At 35.1% G+C, this 20,960-nt stretch overlaps 1 protein-coding gene and 1 pseudogene across 3 annotated transcripts; one reads left to right on the top strand and one right to left on the bottom strand.

The window, feature by feature from the left end:
• Positions 1–8,180: 8,180 nt before the first annotated feature.
• LOC111900956 (gluconokinase) lies at positions 8,181–11,286 on the top strand. Of its 3 annotated transcripts, none has more exons than XM_042897062.2 (6): positions 8,188–8,441; positions 9,535–9,635; positions 9,751–9,831; positions 10,434–10,476; positions 10,570–10,649; positions 10,758–11,286. In XM_042897062.2, the coding sequence occupies exons 2-6, from the start codon at positions 9,620–9,622 to the stop codon at positions 11,165–11,167; spliced, it is 630 nt and encodes a 209-aa protein (XP_042752996.1). In that variant the 5' UTR covers positions 8,188–8,441; positions 9,535–9,619; the 3' UTR covers positions 11,168–11,286. The 3 variants fall into 3 exon arrangements, with proteins under 3 accessions (XP_023752592.1, XP_042752996.1, XP_042752997.1); XM_042897063.2 differs by having other exon boundaries at positions 8,425–8,441; positions 9,535–9,681; XM_023896824.1 differs by lacking the exons at positions 9,535–9,635; positions 9,751–9,831 and having other exon boundaries at positions 8,181–8,441.
• Positions 11,287–12,694: 1,408 nt separating this feature from the next.
• LOC111900955 (11 kDa late embryogenesis abundant protein-like) lies at positions 12,695–13,488 on the bottom strand (annotated as a pseudogene).
• Between the last annotated feature and the right edge of the window lie 7,472 nt (positions 13,489–20,960).

Here is a 20,960-nt window from a genome sequence, read left to right as displayed (position 1 = left end):
GTAAATACCCACGCGTGGATATAAATAAAGTCGGAAACGGAGCTCGTATGTGAAAGATATGGACGAAGTTTAGTCGCTACTCTTCGAGCGCGATAAATACGATACAGTTTTTTTTTTTTTAAATCTAAGATAGAAGGAGAATTAGCCAACGAGGTCTAAATGAAAGTTGTAGTCCTCGTAAATCCCAACGCGTGGATATAAAGAACGTAGAAAACAGAGCTCGTACGCGGAAGATACGGACGAAACTTAGTGGCTACTTTACTATAAAATCCCTATAAATAAAGGGTGAACCCTTCATTATTTCTTCACACCATAAGCATTTCTTTCTCTCTCTAACTTCTATCTAACCTCCCTAAACCCCTCCCAAGTCTAGGGAACCACCCTATCACGAGAAGAAAGCCCCGGAGCGTCCGACAGCTCCGAGAAGAAAAGCTTTCGGCTCGGAAACGCTGCTCCAGCGAAGCCCGGTTTTTACTAAAAACCCGCTGTAAGTGAGCTACGCCTATACTATATTTAATATAGATTTTATTTAATTATAGTAACATTATTAGGACCTTAAAATAATTATTTGGGCTATTATTATGAATTATATTGAGTGTTATTTAACGCTTATATAATAGTAATAATAGCTAGACTATTAAATTAGTCTCGTCAAGCGTTAGACTAAACTCTAGTGGTAATGATACTAGGTTTCGCCAAGGGATAATTGTTTTAAGAGTAACGAAGTGCTGTCCGAGTGCCGACTCACCGCCTTTCAGTTGAGTGCATAGTTACTTTCATCTTACACATAGATATGAAGTATTTTATATACATTACATGCTAAGTGTGCATATTATTTGAGTATTTGTTGTCTATGCTGGATGAACGTTTTTATGCATGTTTTAAAGGATTTAAACTGTATATGTATTTTATATATACGAATATGTTGGGTATGACATGAGTAGATGAACGATGAGAGATAAAAGATTATGTGAGTAAAACATTGGCAGTTATGGACTTAGTGCCTAATAAACATCGGCAGCTATGGACTTAGTGCCTATTGGACAAACACCGGTAGCTATGGATTTAGTACCTATTGGGAATTGGTAGCTATGGACTTAGTACCTATTAGATAAACACTGGTAGCTATGGATTTAGTACCCGATGAATAGACTATAGCAGCTATGGAATTAGTGCTTTACGAACGAACATTGGCAGCTATGGACTTAGTGCCAGTCCTATAACCCTGGAAGTAAGGGACTTCGGAATAAACGAATGCAGGATAGATGACTCTTAAGTTAAATCCTTAAGATTAAAGAAGATAATGGGGATGAGTAATTGGGTTGATTGTTTGATTGTTTAAACATAATAATTATAATATTGTGGGTTGAAAACCCTATGTACTCACTAGGTTTCCCAACCTGACCCACTCAGTTTATTTATATCGCAGGTGTTGATACGAAGTCACATTACACTGAGAGATTAAAGAGATGTAGATCACTAGTGTAAATAAATGTAAGTTCCGTTTATGCTTATGTTTCTGTATTGACGATGACATCCCAAACATTTTAAAATAAATAAAATACGTTTCTTCGAAAATGTTTTGATAACGTATTTATCATGTTTTTCTGGGAACAAATTCTGCAACATTTTTATGAAAAGAAGTACTCTGATTTTTTATAAAGCATAAACAAAATCGGTCTTTTCTGGCCGTGAAAATTGGGGATGTCACAGTATTGTTCCATACGGTATTAGAACAAAATACATAACTTGTACTCTCCCACTCTCTCTTCCCTCTCTTCTCTGTGTCGCGATCTGCACCTCCTTCATATATTCTTTCTAATTATCAATGATCACCATGGGCAACGAAGAGGTCTCTTCAACCCATCCACCCTCTAAAAAACCATACGAAATAAACCAAAATCAAACTTTTCATTCCCTTTATCTTTGATCTTGACCGATTAAATTATGACGTCTGATGAGAACTGTTCGAGACACATTGCATGGAATTTGGCACAATAGATAATGTTGATGCCTCCATGGATGCTCAAGCAGCGAGACCAACTAACTTAAAATCGATAAAAATCAATTTTATCGTAAACACATGATCTAAAGTACATCCTAATCTCTACTTCATATGAAATTAAATAGTAATGTCACTTCCCAAACAATCTGGATAAACCTCAACAATCTGTTTCGAGACAACAAAGATGTGAAATCAATTCAACTTGAAAACAAATTAAGAACATTAGCCCTAAAGACTCAAGTAACACAATCTGTGATGAGAAGGATTGCACGGACAATGTTTGAAAACTCAAACATTGAATTAAACACGACAATAGTTGCTAATAAATATTTTAGTCAAGTATTGATGAACCAGTCAAGCCTTGAAGATGATAACTCAACAAAGTGTTCAAGATATTAAACTAAAGTATGAACAATGAACAAAGACCCAAAAGAATGTTAGAGAAAATGATTGACTGAATGATTCTTTAGTTGATATTCTAAAGGTAAAAGTGATAAAGAATTACATGGGGAAGGGTCCTATATATATATATACTATCTTAGGACCAATCATGTAAGAAGACATTTATACTAAAAACTACTAACAGATTAACCACTTGACACATTGGTGTGGTTGACTCTTGTCTCCTACATGCGCTACTGAACTAAAGACAAATTACATAGAAACAAAACAGTACAATCATAGAATCATCAATCTCTAAACATAACTACGGATTACAGACAATTTCAGACATTCATCAATCTCAGAATAAATTTCATCGGACAAAACAACAGTAATCTTGGATTAGAGAATTTTGGATTGCTAAGGGGGCACTTGTTTTGAACTAACAATCTCCCTTAAGTAATTTTGGCAATCAGAGAGCCTTTATACTTGATCTACAAAAATAAACAGATAAGCAGTCTACAACCAGTTCCTAACTTCAATCCACCAACTAAGTTGTTTGATCAATTGCTCATTGACTTGTTCGGAAGCATCAAACTTGGCAATTTTGGAAATAGTCTTCCGAAGCACACTGGTGTGAACCAAGTGCTTTGTCTAGCTTTAAAGAATTCCTTCTTCTCTGAATTCTTCCTCTTGTAGATATATCTAAATTCTGGTTCTGAAACTGGACCTTCATTCAACAAGTCAATTTCTTCCAGCTCAGTGTCAACTGGAACAAGGAGCTTCTCGGTCTTGAATAATGGAGCAAATTCAACATTTGATCGATTGAATTCAGCAATACAATATTTCAGAAAGTTCACTATTGCACTATACGATCCAATGCTTATTTCATTGTCTTGTTTGTGTAACATCCCCAAAATTTCAACAATTTTAAACTTTTCAAAACGATCATTTTACTAATAAAAAGTTTATAAAAATAGTGTTCTCAAAACATTATTTGAAAATCAGTGTGTAACACCCCGAATTCAGAAGACTTAGAGAGGTCAGAAAAACCTCAAATCAGGAAGCGACTCGTTGACTTGATGGGATGACTCAACGAGTAAGAATGCGATTTGGGCCGCGAGTTAAGTGACCTACTCGACAAGTAGGGGGACCGACTCGGCGAGTTAGTCTGGGTTTGGAAAACCCTAAATTCGAGATTTGGTACCCTATTTAAGGATCTTATTCCCTTTCTCTTGTCACTACTCCAAAATGGGAACCGATTCGAAACAGGGTGTTACAGTTTGTCTTTAAGATTTGTTGCAATCATGAGTACATCGTTTAGATTGATTGTTAGGAAATCAAAATCCAAGATTGTGAGTTGCTTCCGAGTATTTCGAGTGATGTGGTTGCTGCGTAAAAGGTAATCTTGTCTAAACTTACTCAATACCTTCACTCCATATCCACTGACTTGAGTGATTCGTCATTTCGACCACACTTGTTTTTCTAGAAGAGCGCTTGTGGTGTAGAAATACTTAGTCGTTCTCTTTATTCGAATGAGAATTTCCTGATCATCATCCGGATGCAGTGGAGGGAACTTGACATAAAATCGTGCATAGGGAGATCTTGGCAAGTCAAGTTGATTAGACTCTGAGACAGGAATATCATAACTCATACATGGAACCATGTAATGTTCGTGCAAGATTCTTTGTGTAAGATTCCTTCTGGATAAAGTGTTGAGATTCTGAGAAAAGGGCTTGGAGAACCCTTTTGAGCTTGAATTCAAAGATTTCTTCAACAGCTATGTTGATTTAATCCAGTGGCCAATCCTCAAACTTTCGCGGCGACTTCATTGGGTTAATCGGACCAAAGGAGATTCCCTTGCCCTTTTCTTTGACTGGACCTCTAGGAGTGATTTGAATGAACTATTGAGCAACTGGAGTCATGCTCACTTCAGAAATTGGTAGAATTCATTGTTGAATCGATTGCTAGTTATGGTCAAGATAATCAAATGGATAAAGCCCTTTCTTTCTTCAAGAAAAAAGAACATTAACACATAATCACTCAAAACTACTTAATTTTGAGTTTTACCCATAATGAGTTTTACATTGATGCATTCAAACATTTCAAATGAATGCTACGAAATGGTTATACATCATATAAATCTACATTCACTTCAAATTTTATTGGTGTGTGGCCGTGGTGGTTTGGTTGATGAAGGGTTTAGTGTTAAAAATAGGAGAGACAAGAGATATGGGGCTATCGGGCTAGGATTATTTTATTTATTTATTTATTTTAATTAAAATGAATTTAGTTAAATAAAAAAGATAAAAGAAATTAAAATGACAAATAAATCATTTCATGTGGTTCAAGGACCAACCATGTAACTTTTAGAAACCAATGAGACTATTTCTGTTAAAAAATTTTAGAGTGATTGAAGTTGTAATTTTTGGTAAATTATAGAGATCATTTTTGTAGTTTTGTCTTGAAATAAATGTTGGGCTGGATGATGATTAAAATCAAAATATGTATTGTGAGCTCAAACCTTTGATACCATTAGAACTTGTAGATTTGTCATTGCCTTGGTTTCAATTTCTCGATGATGACTCCATGGTAATAAAGAAGAAAAATCTAGATTAAGATACAGAAAAAAGTTGGAAGAGAAGTGTGTAAAATATGAAGATAAAAAGAATATTTATATAATTAAAAAAATATCGATGACGAGTGTAAAGAAGGCATGAGATGGGTTTAAAATTAATTTTGACCCATCTTAAAATTTATGATGAATGACGCTATCTTAGTTTTGTTTCACAACAAAAATCTTCCTCCTTAATAAATGAAAATGACTTTGCCACATGTCATTCTCTCGTAAAATTAGCCACATAATTTGAGATATATTTATTTTCCACTTGACATTACTTTAATTTTCATTTTCAATATATCATTAATTTAGTTTTCATAAATTAAACCTACCATAATGACTATTAATTTCAAATTCAGTTGCAAATAAATTTACAGTTTAAACATTTATATTTAACATTTTGTTATAATTAACCCGTTTAGTACACACTAAACACATAATTTTAATTAATTTATTTTTTGCATGTTTTTTTTTCTGATAATTTTCACTTATTTCAATTTCAAATTCAAATAAATTTTTTATTTAATCGTTCGTATTTAACATTTTGTTTTAATCAACCCGTATAATATACGGGTCTCACAACTAGTTTAATATAAATCAAGACATCTAAGGTTTATCTTTTATACTTCACTGGCCGAAATATTTAGTTCTCTTAACATTTATACTCATAAAGATATAACCCTATAAGATTAAATTAAATACTTGAGAAAGAAACACAAATCATGAATAATTCATATGTATTTGTTCTCATCTTTAGGTACGCACGCAAACGCATCATGCAAGGGGTATATCTTTTTTACATTTTTTTTTTTTTTTTTTTGCTTATATGATCTGATCTGTTTATTAGTAACTAGGTGTAAAATATAAACAATAAATATTTTTTAAAATAAAATTTTAAAATAAGGAATGAAAAACATATTAATCGCAATTTATTATCACATTTATTACATTTAATACTTTACACATATACACATAAGTATTATATGACTTTAATTTCAATAACTGAAAATTCTAGAAATTGACCTGTGAATTTTATTTTATTTTAAAAATATCACAAAATGACAAGTATCAAAATTTATAAGAGATTGATATGTGACAAAATTGATCTTCATTATTATAGTAGAATTTTTGATTATTTTATTTCTATTCGTTTTGTTTAAATACTAATAATGTTAGATTTATGTTTTCTAGACTCACACTAAATAATAATAATAAAAAAAAACTAAACTAGCCATCGTTAGGGAGAACGGAATGGTAGCGGTTTTGTTGAGCGGCTTTGACCAGAAAAGAGAAGAGGGAGCATCGGGAGGAGAGCAAGAGAGAAAGAGAGGGTGTTGAGCGGGTTCAAGAAACTGCTGGAGGGTTGAATCACAGAAGAAAAATACGGAAGATGGGTTGGGAGAGATGCAGTTTAGACGGGTTCGACTCCCTCCACAAAAGGTTTGGCAGGTAACAGGAAGGACATAGACGATTTCGTCCTCCCTTAAAACCATTAGTCACATATATTGGCTTCCTTTAGATCACATGATGTCGACTACATGGCCAGTGTAGCCGGAGTCATGGATGCTCCACATCCAACGATAGACATGGAGACTCGACTCCCTTGCATTTACACTTAGCAATATAGATTATTATTTTATTAAAAGCATAAAGTTGGTTAAAATCTTATATTATAGCTCATTCATTTTAAATAATTTTGCATTAAAAAAAGGTTGTCAACTTCTTCTCCTATATTATATATAGAAAACAAGTATAGGATTTAATACAACACTTTTTTTTATCACTTTGACTTTTTTTTTTGAAAAATATCAATTGATCTAAGTTTTTAGCAATATAATATCTCTTTTTGATGTAAATATATTATTTGAAAATCTGTATCGAAACAAAAAATTTAACAAAATACATTTTGTTGAAAATTAATTATAATTTTTGTAAAATATAAGAATAATGCCACATAGGGATCTTTAGACCTGACAAAACATAACCCAACACGAAATTAGCGGGTTAGGATCAGAGATTTAACATGCTTATGTAAACGGGTTGACACGACACGATACGATATTTAAACAGGTAGAGTTAGCGTCAAGACTTTCAACTCGAAGATGACTCGAATATGACCCGTTTAATTATATATTATTTATTATAATTTTCATATTTTTATAAATATATTATATGTTGTAGACTTATAGTGGGCACAACTCAAGAATTAGATTTAATATTCAAATTTTCAAAGTTACTTAATTTTAGTCATCCTTACCACCTATCATTTTTCTCCCAAACTTTAACTCTTTTTATTTTTCCTTCTTAACTTACTATAAATTTTTTTATTCTATCTCACAACTCCAGTGTTTCACTTTTTCCTTTTTGACTCCACAACTCCTACTTTCCAACCTTTAAAATATTTCAACCTAACATGACACAACATATTTATAAGGTCTAAACCTTAACCCGAAACCCGACACGAAACCGACATGAAAATAAACGGGCTCACATGGCATGACACGATAATTAAACGGATCAGGTTAGGGTCAAACCATTTCAACCTGTTTAATGTCTTGACACGACACGACACGTTTTCCAGATCTAGGGATTTTGTGTTAGTTTATGGACTTCGTTTTCTTCTTGAAATATTCCTGTAAGAAAAAGATTAGTAGTAAATGTGGTGGTTAAGGCTTAGGATAATTTGTGCGTTTATTCCTTAACTTATTTTTTTAACTCGAAAGGTCCCTACTGTTTGTTTTTGTTATGCGCTTGGTCCCTGTCTTACCTATAAAAACTATTTTGCCATTGATTTTTTAAATTTATTTAAATAAAAACACCCCAACCCCACCTCCCTCATCTTACTTTACCTACCCCATATTTTCCTTTATTTAAATAATAGTCTTTTTAGGTAAGACGGAGACCACACGCGTAACAAAAATAAACAGTAAGGACCAAACATGTAACAAAAAGAAATAATGGAAACCTTACAAGTTAAAAAAATAAGTTAAAGACCAAACACATAAATTACCCCAAACCAAAAGAACCATCCGTATAATTATTGTAAAGAAATTCCGTAACATCAAAATTTTCTTAATTTTAAATTACTTTAAAAAAAGGTACTTAATCATCAAGGTTATTTTTGTCCTTTTATACGGGTAAAACGTGTGTTCCGGATCCTGGAGGATGCGACCGTTCGCGGACTCCAAACCAAAATAAAAGCAGAAAGAATTCATTAATTTACGTCCGCGATATACCGGAGATTCCTTTCACCACGCCGTTCTTCCTTGTCGCAAAAACCCTTCCCTAAGGGTTTTCGGAATCGATTGATTCGCAGTCTTTTTAGGTTTCATTTAACACATCAATTTATTCTATTTGTTAGTCGAGCTATGGATGCTAGTAAGAGAGGGAGGCCTGAAGCTAAAGCCAATGGCGGTGCAAAGAAATTCAAGCCAGGTTGGTTTTTTTCTTTTCAATTGCACTCGATTTGTTAATTGATCTATTCGTATATCTAAGTTTGTATCTGAGGTCTTAAATTTGCTACGAGTATCTCTCTTCCTTTAGTTTATGCTTTTGCGATCACGTTTTTGTGTTTTTATCTCTTCGTTTGAGATTGAATGTTATTGGATTTTTCGTTTTCTTTTTTTTGCCTTTAATTGTTAAGAAACAGTCTGATCTTGAGAATTTTTTGATCCTGGTGAAAGATGAGCTCAGTCACATGAGATGCGGCAAGATAACAGGGTGTTATTGATTCATAACCGGCCATATCACTTATGTCCTATCTAAACACTAATTATTCATTTCTTGACGCACAATTTTGTACTTATACTAGGTACTTTGGATTTTTAGCGTCATATATTCATTGTTCTTCATGTAAATACAGAAAATATTATACACTTTGAGATCCAATGTTATGGAAACTAATATAAAATTCATTAAAACTTCAAGTGTTCAACAATCAGAAAGTTATTTGTGAAAACACAAAAATAGAAACAGCTATATCATTAATGGCTTGGAAAGTTATCACAAAAGATTCAAGAGCGCACCCCGCTTCTCTTTTCCCCCTTTATCTAGTATGTAAACAAAAGATTGCAAGTGTAATCTAACTAAAAGAAAACACCTAATGTATTGTAACAGAATCGAAGTTGGTGGGAAGCAAATCAAAGCCTTGTCGTTTAAATTTTATAATATTGTCCGAATTTTATATGAATATCGAAATTTATAATAATAATAATAATAAAATAAAAAACAACATAAAAACAAAAAGGGAAAAAACAAAAAAAGAAAAAGAAAAAAATGATGTCAAATTAAAAGGTTAATTAGATTAATGTTAGTGGGTAAAATTAGTTAAGGGGCTAAAATTAAGTCTAATTAGGTAATTAGGTCAACATTAGAATGGAGTGGAGTTATAAAAAGCCAAGAAGTAAACTTTCTCTAACGCTCCAGAATTACCAAGTTGAATCTGTTGGTGTCATTTGAATTTTTTGTTTGCGGGGTTGGATTTTCGGCTCTTACACAATTACCAAATGGAATTTGCCATTTTTGCCAGCTTTAGGCTGGATGGAGTGGAAGCTGGAAAGGGGGTGAGGGAAGCTTCCCTCACTCTTGAACACCATTCCTTGGGTGAAGGAAACATGGCGCGGGAAAGAGGTGGGGGAGGGAGTGTCGTACTCTCTCTTTTTATGCTATTGGACAGGTTTTTTTTTTTTTTTTCTTTTTAATAGAAAAGTGAAGGAAGGCTTTCTATTAATTCCTTGGCTTTTAGGTGAAAGAAAGGAAAGTGAGGAGAAAGAGGATATAGCACCAAAAGTGAGGAGGGAAGAGTCCCTCCCACACCCTCCCTCGGGTAGTTTATACTTGCACATTTCTTTAACTCTATTGCTTACTTTATCGTCGATCGATCATTTTGGTGAGATTTTCTTTCAACTGATATTGAAAGTCTCTGATCATCTAACCCGCTATGAAAGTATGTTAATTTGTTTAGATGTTCGCCAGCAGTAGTTTGTTGTTTGATGAGTAAATATCTATCGTTTTTTCCCTGATTTGATGAGTTGCATTAAAAATTGGTGCATTGTTTTACCAATCTTATGTGTAGGTTTCTTTTCCAATTCGATCAAATCGTTACAAATTTGATTTAGGTTCTGAAGGAAAGTTCAATTCTAGTGAAAATTGGAAATCTATCCTTCCAAGACGACAATGATGTTAGGGTTCATCTTCACTTAATCTGCTAGTAGAACTGTTGAACCATGAAATATATTGCAAAATAACATGCAGATCAGGAGATTATTACCCTTCGTTTACTAATTCCATTGCTCCATTTCCCCCAAATCAATAACATCTTTAGATTACAGACAGTTCAGGGGGTCAATTGGACTTTCAGAGACCCAATTGTTGAAATGTATCTCTATTTTGAATACTATTTCTTCAATTAATCTTTCTGCCTTTCAGGGATGGCTGTGGTACTAATGGGTGTAAGCGGTGTGGGGAAATCGTGAGTTTCAAACTTTTAATCTTTCTTCAGTCTTTACAATGATCTTTTTCAACATTCTTTGTAAAAACTCTAAAGTTTTCATTATTTATGTAGAACAATAGGAGAATTGCTTGCGAAAACTCTAAACTGTAGCTTCATCGATGCCGATAATTTTCATCCACAATCAAACAAAGGTACAAAAAAGCTCTAAAAATCTTCAATTCCATCATGTTCTTTTAGTACCAAATTCAATAACACTTTTACCAAAAACTAACGGTTACCCAAATGGTGTCTTAAGAAAGAGAAGATGAAGAACAGGATCCCTTTATCAGATGAAGATCGTATCCCATGGCTTGAAGTGCTTCGGGATTTATTGAATGCAAGCTTGGTGAGTGGCAAGATTGTAATTCTTGGGTGTTCTGCCCTTCAGAAAAAATATAGGGACATTCTTAGATATGCTGACCCGAATTTTAAGAGTGATTATTCGTGTGAAAAATGTGTTGTGAAGTTTGTTTTGTTGGATGTTGGGGTGGAGTTGCTTTTGAATCGAGTGGCGAAAAGAGTGGCAGAAGGGAACCATTTTATGCCTGCTGAATTGCTTCAGTCGCAAATTGATTTACTTGAGGTTGATGTGTCTGAAGGGATACATAAAGTTGATGCTTCAAGGAGTCCTCAAGATATTGTTGATGAGATTAAAGCGTTGATATTGTGATCTAAAGTATATTGATGTTGCTGTTGGTTGTATTGTTATTATTCTACAACACCAATTATTTACTCTAATACATGTATATTCCATTTATGTTTCACTAATCAAAAAGTAACTTTAAATAATGGGGAAAATATTGTATATTTGGAGGCAAAAACATAATACTGAATTGTAGCGTAAATCGATCTTAGGATTGTATCTTTATAGATAGATTGAATGGAAAAAAGTAGACCAGTTTGGTGCTATGTTTCTTTTGTCATAATATGAGCGAAATTAGACCATTGTAATCCTATTTTTCATCATACACCCAAAAATCTAAATACTTATTTACAAAATGCATTTTTTTTTATTTTTATTTTTTTTTTATTTTAAACAAAAATGTGATTGGTTTTGTGTTTATAAACACATGATGAATTCAGTAAAACTATCCAAATAAAATACAATCCCACAATTTTGTCTTTATTTTATAAATGAAGTGTTTCGCAATAATTATTAATGGTGCAAATTGGAAACATTCTTTCTAATAAATAAAAGTTTTTTTTGCCACTTGTCACTCTTATATTAATTTGGACATATGTTATTTTTTTTTTATATTTTTGAATAAATTTTTTTTTCCATTTGTCATTTTCTCATTTTTTATCTTTTTTTAATTTACAAATCAAATCTATATATGAATTAAGAATTGCCTTAATTAAAAATAATCAATAAATTACAATATTAGTACTTATATATTGTATTTAACTAGGTGTGAGCCCTGTGTATTACACGGGTTTATTAAAAAAAGTTGAATATAAAATAATAAGGATCAAGTTTTTTAATATATCTACCCTAATAAATGAAAACTAATTTCTTTGTTTATAATTGGATTCCATAACATTTTTTGTTTTGAAAAAGTTATTGTATAAGTGAAAATTATGATGTGTAAACATTTAATTATGGAAGAATTGATTATTGCCAAATTTATAGTTGTACGTTTTTTTGGTATGATTATTGAAATTTAATTTAATGATTCTACATAACATAAATAAACTTGCATAAAATATGGAATTTACTTTTAAATTTAAGAAAATTGAAAGCAAAAAAATACATAACATAAATAAACTCGCATAAAATATGGAAATTATTTTTAAATTTAAGAAAACTGAAAGCAAGAAAATGCCAAGTGGAAAAAAAATCAAAAAAAAATCCTACAAAATTACATGTGTCAAACTAAATGAGAACATGACATAAAATATGGAATTTATTTTTAAATTTAAGAAAATTGAAAGCAAGAAAATGCCAAGTGGAAAAAAAAAATAAAAAAAAAATCCTATAAAATTACGTGTCAAACTAAATGAGAACATGACATTTAGCAAAACATTTTAAACTAAATAAGAACATGACATTTGGTAGGGATAGATACTCGAATTTCATGTCTTATTTTTTTCAAACACCAAACAAACGAAGATCATAGTGAATGAAAAGAGGACGATCTTTTAGTAGACCACTTATATAGGGTAAAGGATGACATAAATTTATGTGAATGAAAATCCAAATCCAAATCCAACTCTGGGTTTATCTCATCAATTTGCCATTTGGTTGCCACCGGGCCCTAATTTCTAGACTTGACATGATAAATAATAACATGAAAACAGAAATACATAATCCATATAGATGAAAAAACACAGATTTACATCAAATCCAACTTTGATACTGCAATCTCTTCTCTAGAAGAAGAGTATGCAACTAATATTAAAAAGCAAATCAAAAGCCCACGCTGAGTCTATCAACGGTATGCTCCTCCGGTGCCATATCCGTCAGCGCCTCCACCAGTTCTTGGGTTATTCCCGGCAACAGTCTGACCGGTGCCGGTATTCCTACCAATCGGGTGAGACCCAACCACCCCTTCCACCACATCTCCAGCCGGTTGTCCAGTTCCATGTCCAGGCAATGCCGACATCTGGTGGCTTCCCATGGGATGATCGGTGGCTCCGGTGGCGGAATATGAGTGAGTTCCGGTAGCCTCCACCGCTTGTCTCTACACCGCGTTTTGGTCACGCTCTACTTGCTTCTCATACTCGGCTTGATCCATCCTCGCCTCCTTCTTCTCTGTTGCCATTTCCTTTTGCGTTGGATCATGTGCAGTCATTCTCTCACCCTATACAAAACTGCAGAGTTTAGTAATTATAGAAACAATAGAACTAAAAAGCAACGCAAAAATGTTATGAAGGGAACCTTTTCTTGCAGGGTGGCTTTGGTCTTTTCCATGCCGGACTTGGCGGAGGCAGCCACGTTCGCCGCCGTCTCCTTGACGGATGCTGCTGCATTCTTCGCTGTCTGCATATTAGTTGTTGTTTTTATGAATGATTGGATAGATATTGTTATGTGAGGAGGTTGAAACAAGGCTTTAAATAGATATTGTGAAGTTGTGGGCTTGCTGCCACGTAGCACAACAAGAATACGTGGCTTACAAAGACTTGTCGACGCCTCTCGTTCTGACATGTTGCACACACGTGTTTTTGATATTTTTCTTGTAATATTAAATCACTGGTTGTGAAGAAAAAAAAAATATTAAACAAAAATTTATTTGAATTTGAAATTTTAATCATAATAAGATTAAAATTAAAAATTAAAAAATAATAAAAAAACAAAATAAGGAAAAAAAAGTTACATAAGAGGGTGGAATTGGAAAAGAAGGAAGAATACTTATAACATTAGCCTTTTATTGGTATATTTTTAGATTTTATAGCTATTTCCAAGTCAGACTTTAAGTTTTGTTCTATTTCCAAAGTTATGATGTTTTAGTTTTGTTCTATTTCCAAAGTTATGATGAAAAAAATGGATTTTATTATTTTTCCGACGTAATTTTGAAAAATGTGTTTGGGAAAAAGATGTTGTAACCATTGAATAAAAATCAAAATGTGGCTCCTAACCACCACCATCGAAGCCATCACCAGCACCATCACTGTTTATTCCGCCGACCACCATCTTGAACAAAATGAGATTGAGAGATAGAGAGACAGACAGAGAAACTCGCTAACAACAAGATCAAGATGGAGCAAGAAAGAAAGATCGAGACTAAATGATGGCGACTTACCTACGACGGCTCGCCTGAAAAGAATCAGATCGAAAAAGAAACAAACAGAGATAGTCGCTTGGTTTAGTAAGGTCAAGGTGTGGTTCGACGAGGCGGTGGTTGACGTGGTATGGCGGCGTCGATCGTTCGATTTCGACTATTGATAGAAATAAAAGCTGAAAATTTTGTGAAATTAAACTAGGGTTTTAAGTTAAAAGGAGTAATCAATTAGGTTTGGGCTCACAACTTTTTTAAGTTTTTCTTGATAAAATTTAAATTTTAATCATTTTATTTAAACAAAACGTTTTCTCAAATTTCGTTTTTAATAATAACAAACTAATCTAAAAGAAATATATATATATATATATATATATATATATATATATATATATATATATATATATATATATATTAATTTAAGTCTTTTTAAATATACAATAATTAAATAATAAAGGTAATGTAATAATTATGTTAAATTATTGACAAAAACAAATCAAATGATTAGGCTAAAAAAATAGACTATTAGAATAGAGTGTCTATAACAACACCCTTACTTCTTTACTGCTCCATGTGTTTTGGTCAAATTAGCAAGTTTCGTCTATTTTTCAAAATATCGACAAATTGCATCCCCGTGGTTTCCCGATCTTGCACAAATGGTTCTTGGGACTTTAAATCTAACATATTAGCTATTAATTTTATAAACAGAACCATTTTTCCCCATTCCAAAATAATTAAAAGACTGAAATATAAGGACCAACTCACTGAAAACTCTAACTAAAGAGACCAAATAAATAAAATGTCTAACCTAATATCTATCTCTTTTACCAACACTTACCTACGACACAATCATTGTCTCTAATCTCCATCGCTACAACACCCTTAACTCCACATCCATCCATGCAAATCCATTCTCCATTTCTCCCCACCTCCATCACTGTCATCAGTTACCACCAATTATCCACAACCACCTCCCTGACCCTTCCACCACTACTCCTACCTTACACTCACCATTAGAGGTGTTAGTTATTATATATAAAGATGACAGAATGGCGTTTCATCTCCATCAACCATCACAACCACCTTATTGCCCTTCAACCAATGTTCATAACCCATAAGCATTATCGCCTCAAGCACCATTCTACGACAATTGTCATTGGCTATAAAGATGGCGAAGTACCCTAATTCACTCATTGTCTTTATACCACCACATCATGTTGGTGATTTTAGTGTTATCAACTTATTTTGATGTAATTATTATTAATAATGAGATAGGCCGAACTCTATTTACTAACCGAGTTTGGAGGTGTGAGGTGCACACTCAGTGTGATAAATCTGAACTCGGGAATACAGGGGTCCAGGGGCAGCGCTTTTGGGTGTAGGGTTCCAAAGGACTGCTGTGACATCCCCAATTTCACGGCCAGAAAAGACCGATTTGTTTATGCTTTGTTTTTTAAAATCAGAGTAATCGTTTAAAGAAAATTGTTGCGGAATTTGTCCCCAAAACAAAATATGATAAGAATTTATCAAAACATTTCTTAAAGAAAAGTATTTTCATTATATAACAAAATCTCGGGATGTCATGTTCCGAAACAGACACATAAGCATAAACAAAACTTACATTTATTTACACTAATGATTTACATCTCTTTTAATCTCTTAGTGAAATATGTCTTCGTATTGATACCTGTGATACAAAGAAAACTGAGTGGATCAGGCTTGGGAGCCTGGTGAGCATATAGGGTTTTCAACCCACAATAATATAATTATTATATTTAATCATCAAACAATCAACCCAATTACCCATCCCCATTATCTTCTTTTAGTCTTCTCTAAAGATATTATCTCAAGGGTCATCTCCTATATCATATTTACTTCTCATCTCCTTACATCGTATTTGCTTATATGTTTGTTCCTACAAACTTTTCCTAAGGATCATCGCCTACATTGCATAGACAATACTAATTCGGGGATTACTCAATGTTTTAAAAACCGGTTTTTTAGTTGAACCGGTATAGTGACCGGTTCACGGTTCAACCGGTTTAACCGGTTCGACCGCCAGGCGAACCGGTTTTTCTATTTTTCATGTCATTATCTATTTTCCTACACATACATACTTATATAAATTATGAATTTGATGTTTAAAAGTTCAAACATTTAAAATACACATAAAAATAATTTGTAAATGAATCCAAATACATTAAAATAACCATAACCATAAGTTTTAGTGTTTACATAAATCCATATACGTCAAAAAGAAAATAAAATATAATACTGAAACGAAATATAGTTTTAGACAAATACAACCACATCAAAAAACTTTATAACGTTAATTATATGTTTTTATTTAGAGAAAACTCAATAGATTTGGAAAAAAAATCACCTAAGTTTAGTATGTAAATGGTTCTTTTTCATGTGTTTTTATTCGGTTTAACCGGTTTATTGTGATCGGTTCAACCGAGTTTTTCTAAAAACCGGCCGGTTCAATCTGGTTCAGAAATCAATGTAAAACCGGTGATAATTGAACCGTTCCCTCCCCCGGTTTCCGGTCCAACCGGTTCGACCGGCCGGTTCAAACCGGTTTTTAAAACATTGGGATTACTCCCTTAATATGTGTCTAGCAAGGGTTAGTCTATCATCGCATGAATACGTAGCCACAACATCGCCTGGACTCGTAATTCATAATAAGGGTTAGACTATCATCGCATGAATACGTAGCCACAACATCGCCTGGACTCGTAATTCATAATAAGGGTTAGTCTATCATCGCATGAATACGTAGCCACAACATCGCCTGGACTCGTAATTCATAATAAGGGTTAGTCTATCATCGCATGAATACGTAGCCACAACATCGCTTGGACTCGTAATTCATAATAAGGGTTAGACTATCATCGCATGAATACGTAGCCACAACATCGCCTGGACTCGTAATTCATAATAAGGGTTAGACTATCATCGCATGAATACGTAGCCACAACATCGCCTAGACTCGTAATTCATAAGGGTTAGACTATCATCGCATGAATACGTAGCCACAACATCGCCTGGACTCATAATTCATCACCTATATATCATATCATCACCATTATATCCTCACCTATCTCTCATCATATTTTTTTTATCATACACCAACTATTTCATCTACCCATGTTCTACCCAAAATATTTGTAGATATAAATTACATATACATCTTATTTAAAAACTCCTATAAAACATTAATTCAGCATCCATCTCAAGTAAACAAACAATGTATAAACACATAGCATGTATTTCATAGCAAATACTTCATATCTATGTGTAAGATGAAAGTGACTATACACTCACACATATAAACAACAATATATATACACACAGCATGTATTTTTATAAAATACTTCATATTTATGTGTAAGATGAAAGTGACTATACACTCACTTGATTAGAAGTTGATCGGACAGCACTACGCCTTGTAGAAGTAGTATTCTAGGGTTGATCTGGAAGATCTTCACAAAAACCGGGCTCCTCGCGGGCAGGGCTTCGGCTCGGGAATCTCACTTCTCGGGATCCTTGGGGCTTCGAAACTTGCTTCGGGGCTTCGGGATATAATTGGCACGCAAAACGATGCAAAACTTAGAGAGAAAAGAAGAAAATTAGCAAAGGAAATGGCTGATCTCGGGTTCTATTTATAGGCTGCTGGGTCTGGGATTACGCTGGGCGTAATTTTGGAGTATGCTGGGCGTAATCTTCGGATAAGCTTTGGTATGCGTGCCACGATCTTCAAAAATTCATAACTTTCGCATACAAGCTCCGTTTTCGACGTTCTTTATATCCACGCGTAGGTGAGATTATGCTCTACAACTTTCATTTAGACTTTGTTGGCTAATTTTGAGTTTATTTTTATTATATTATTTTTAGTAGGTCGGGACAGAAAAACTCCGTTATAAATTCATAACTTCTTCATCCGACGTCCGTTTTCGCCTATCTTTTTATCGTTTCACTATAGTTGACGAGATCTTCGATTCTCGTTTAGATTGTTTCGGCTAAAAACTGCTCGATCTCAAATCGAGTATTCGAGCTGCATACCGCTAAGTTGAAACTTAGAAAAATCATAATTTCCTCATACGAAGTCAGATTCAGACGTTCTTTTTATGCACGCTCATGGTTTAATGAAATCTACGAATTTTGTTTAGGTCGCTAAGGCTAAATATCAATCTAACGTAAATTCACTTTTTACGTCATTCAGCGTCGTGCCGGTTCTGTCGCGAAACTTCGACAGGTCATAACTTCTTCGTTATAACTCGGATTTCGGCGTTCTTTATATGCACGGAAACCTTGTGACATATACTAAAACTTAGTTAAGTTTATTCATTCTAAATAATCTTCTATCAAAATTCATTTTTGACGCTTATCGTCTCCTAATTGATTAGCTCTGATCTACGGGCGTTACAACTGCAGCTCCTTGGTGGGGTTTAGGGGCAACGCCCCTAGCAGGGTCCAAATCTATTCATAACTAGTCTGAAAGTTTCACTTTAACCCCCCGATTTCCAAAATTTATAACATTTAACTCCTTGCGCTAATACTCTGTGTAACACCCGAAATCAGAAAGGTCAAGAAAGGAAAGGAAAACCATAAGTTAAAGAGAGTCAACTCGTCGAGTCCAGGGAGGAACTCGACGAGTCGGAGCGGGATCCGGGTCATTGAGTAAGTGACCGACTCGGCGAGTCAGCGAGTGGACTCGCCGAGTCTGGTCTGGGCGAGAAAAACCCTAATCCCAGAGGTTGTGCCCTATATAAAGCACATTATAACCCACCCTCAGCCTCTTTGCTCCCCTTTTTAGTTCCAGAAACCCTAGAATTGAGTGAGCCTTCATTATTTGAGAGATTAGAGCCTTGGAGGAGAGAATCTTGTAGAGGGGCTTGAAGATCAAGAGCTTTGCTGTAAAGGAGTGGTGTAGATCTGAGATTTACTTCAGTTGGAGCTTTCATTTGAGGTAATAGTCTGTTGTTTGGGCTTATGTGCATCTAGATCTATCTTATGTCTGAGTTTTGGGCATTTTGAGTATGGAGATCTATTTCGAGTTTGGAGTAGATCTGAGGTTGCTACCTCAGATCTAGGTTGGTATTAACCCAGAAAGTCATAAAGTTTAGGCCAATAAGTTGTTGGTGAAGCCCCTTTGTTGCAAACCCTAGCCCTAGAGTGTTCTAAGCCTATAACTCCTTGGTTACACGTAAAGTTTGCCACTTTACGTGGGGGTTAGGCTCTAGAGGAATGGATCTATGGATTTGAGCCCCTGCATGGCTCGAAAAGCCACTATATGGATTAAGAACTGAAGAGACTCGGCGAGTCACATGGGTGTACTCGGCGAGTTGTATGAACATGAGCATGAACTCGGCGAGTTGGAAGAACAACTCGTCGAGTCTGTTGAAGATTGCCTTGGAATCGGCGAGTCTGTTCTTGGACTCGGCGAGTCTGGTCGCAGAACCTCAAACCTTTTCTGGTTAAGCCTCGAATCAGTAAGTCGGGAGGTGACTCGGTGAGTTGAGCAGGATGGGACTCAGAGATCGTTGAACTCGACGAGTCTTGGGGTGACTCGGCGAGTTGAGTCACATTATGAGAGTTTCAGAATATAAGGACTCGACGAGTTAACGGGCTGACTCGGCGAGCAGAGTCAGTTTGGAGGGTTGACTTTGACCAGGACTTTGACTTTGACAGAGTTGACTTAGTTGACTTTTGGAGGACAGTTAGACTAAGTGTTATATTTGGTATTAGTAGATCGGGGAGTTTTTGGAGCAGCAGTTCGAGAGTGTCTGATAGTAGTCCGAAGGGTATCAGCAAAAACTCTAGCAGTGCAGGTGAGTTTCCTTCCAGTAGGAATGGGTATAAGGCCACAATGCCGGCCCGTTTAGTTAGTAGTAGTTTCCGGACTTCGGTCCGATGCAATAGTTAGTATGTTTGATGCCTTCGTGGCTCAGACAGGATTCATGTGTTATGTGTTCCGGGCTACGGCCCAATGCAGTATGTAGTATATGTGTTCATACTAATTGATATGTTTATGCTATGCTATGTTGAGTTAGTTCAGGACTGCGGTCCTATGCAGTTAGTCCGGACTTCGGTCCGATGCAGGGGACAAGGTCCCAGTCAGTTTCTGGACTTCGGTCCGATGCAGGGGGCAAGGCCCTAGTTAGTCCAGACTTCGGTCCGATGCAGGGGACAAGGTCCCAGTCAGTTTCCGGACTTCGGTCTGATGCAGGGGGCAAGGCCCCAGTTAGTCCGGACTTCGGTCCGATGTAGGGGACAAGGTCCCAGTCAGTTTCCGGACGTCGGTCTGATGCAGGGGGCAAGGCCCCAGTTAGTCCGGACTTCGGTCCGATGCAGGGGACAAGGTCCCAGTCAATTCCGAACTTCGGTCCGATGCAGGGGGCAAGGCCCCATTTAGTCCAGAATTGGTCCGATGCAGGGGGCAAGGCCAGAGTTAGTCCGGACCTCAGTTTGATGCAGTGGGCAAGGCCCAGTATGTGCTTTGTATGTTTGTATGGTATGTGGTAGTTTGGGGGAGCTCACTAAGATTCGTGCTTATGGTTTTCAGTTTTTGGTTTCAGGTACTCAGTTTTCAAAAGAGGAGCTCGGAGAGATTGCAGTGCACACACCATAGTCAGTTAGCCTGGGAATGTTTTACTTTGAAACTATTTACATTTTACTTTTATAACTTGCAACAACCAGTCACAAGGGTAAAATATGAATAATTCAACAACTTCGACCATATAT

The sequence above is a fragment of the Lactuca sativa genome, chromosome 8, assembly GCF_002870075.4.
Source record: "Lactuca sativa cultivar Salinas chromosome 8, Lsat_Salinas_v11, whole genome shotgun sequence".
Classification (NCBI taxonomy): Eukaryota; Viridiplantae; Streptophyta; class Magnoliopsida; order Asterales; family Asteraceae; genus Lactuca; species Lactuca sativa.
Note: the sequence above shows the minus strand (reverse complement) of the source record. Positions and strands in the feature narration are given on the sequence as shown.

Coding starts and splice junctions, on each gene's coding strand:
- LOC111900956 (XM_042897062.2), top strand. Junction 9,832..10,433: donor CCTCCCACACCCTCCCTCGG/GTAGTTTATACT, acceptor TCTGCCTTTCAG/GGATGGCTGTGGTACTAATG. Junction 10,650..10,757: donor TCATCCACAATCAAACAAAG/GTACAAAAAAGC, acceptor GTCTTAAGAAAG/AGAAGATGAAGAACAGGATC.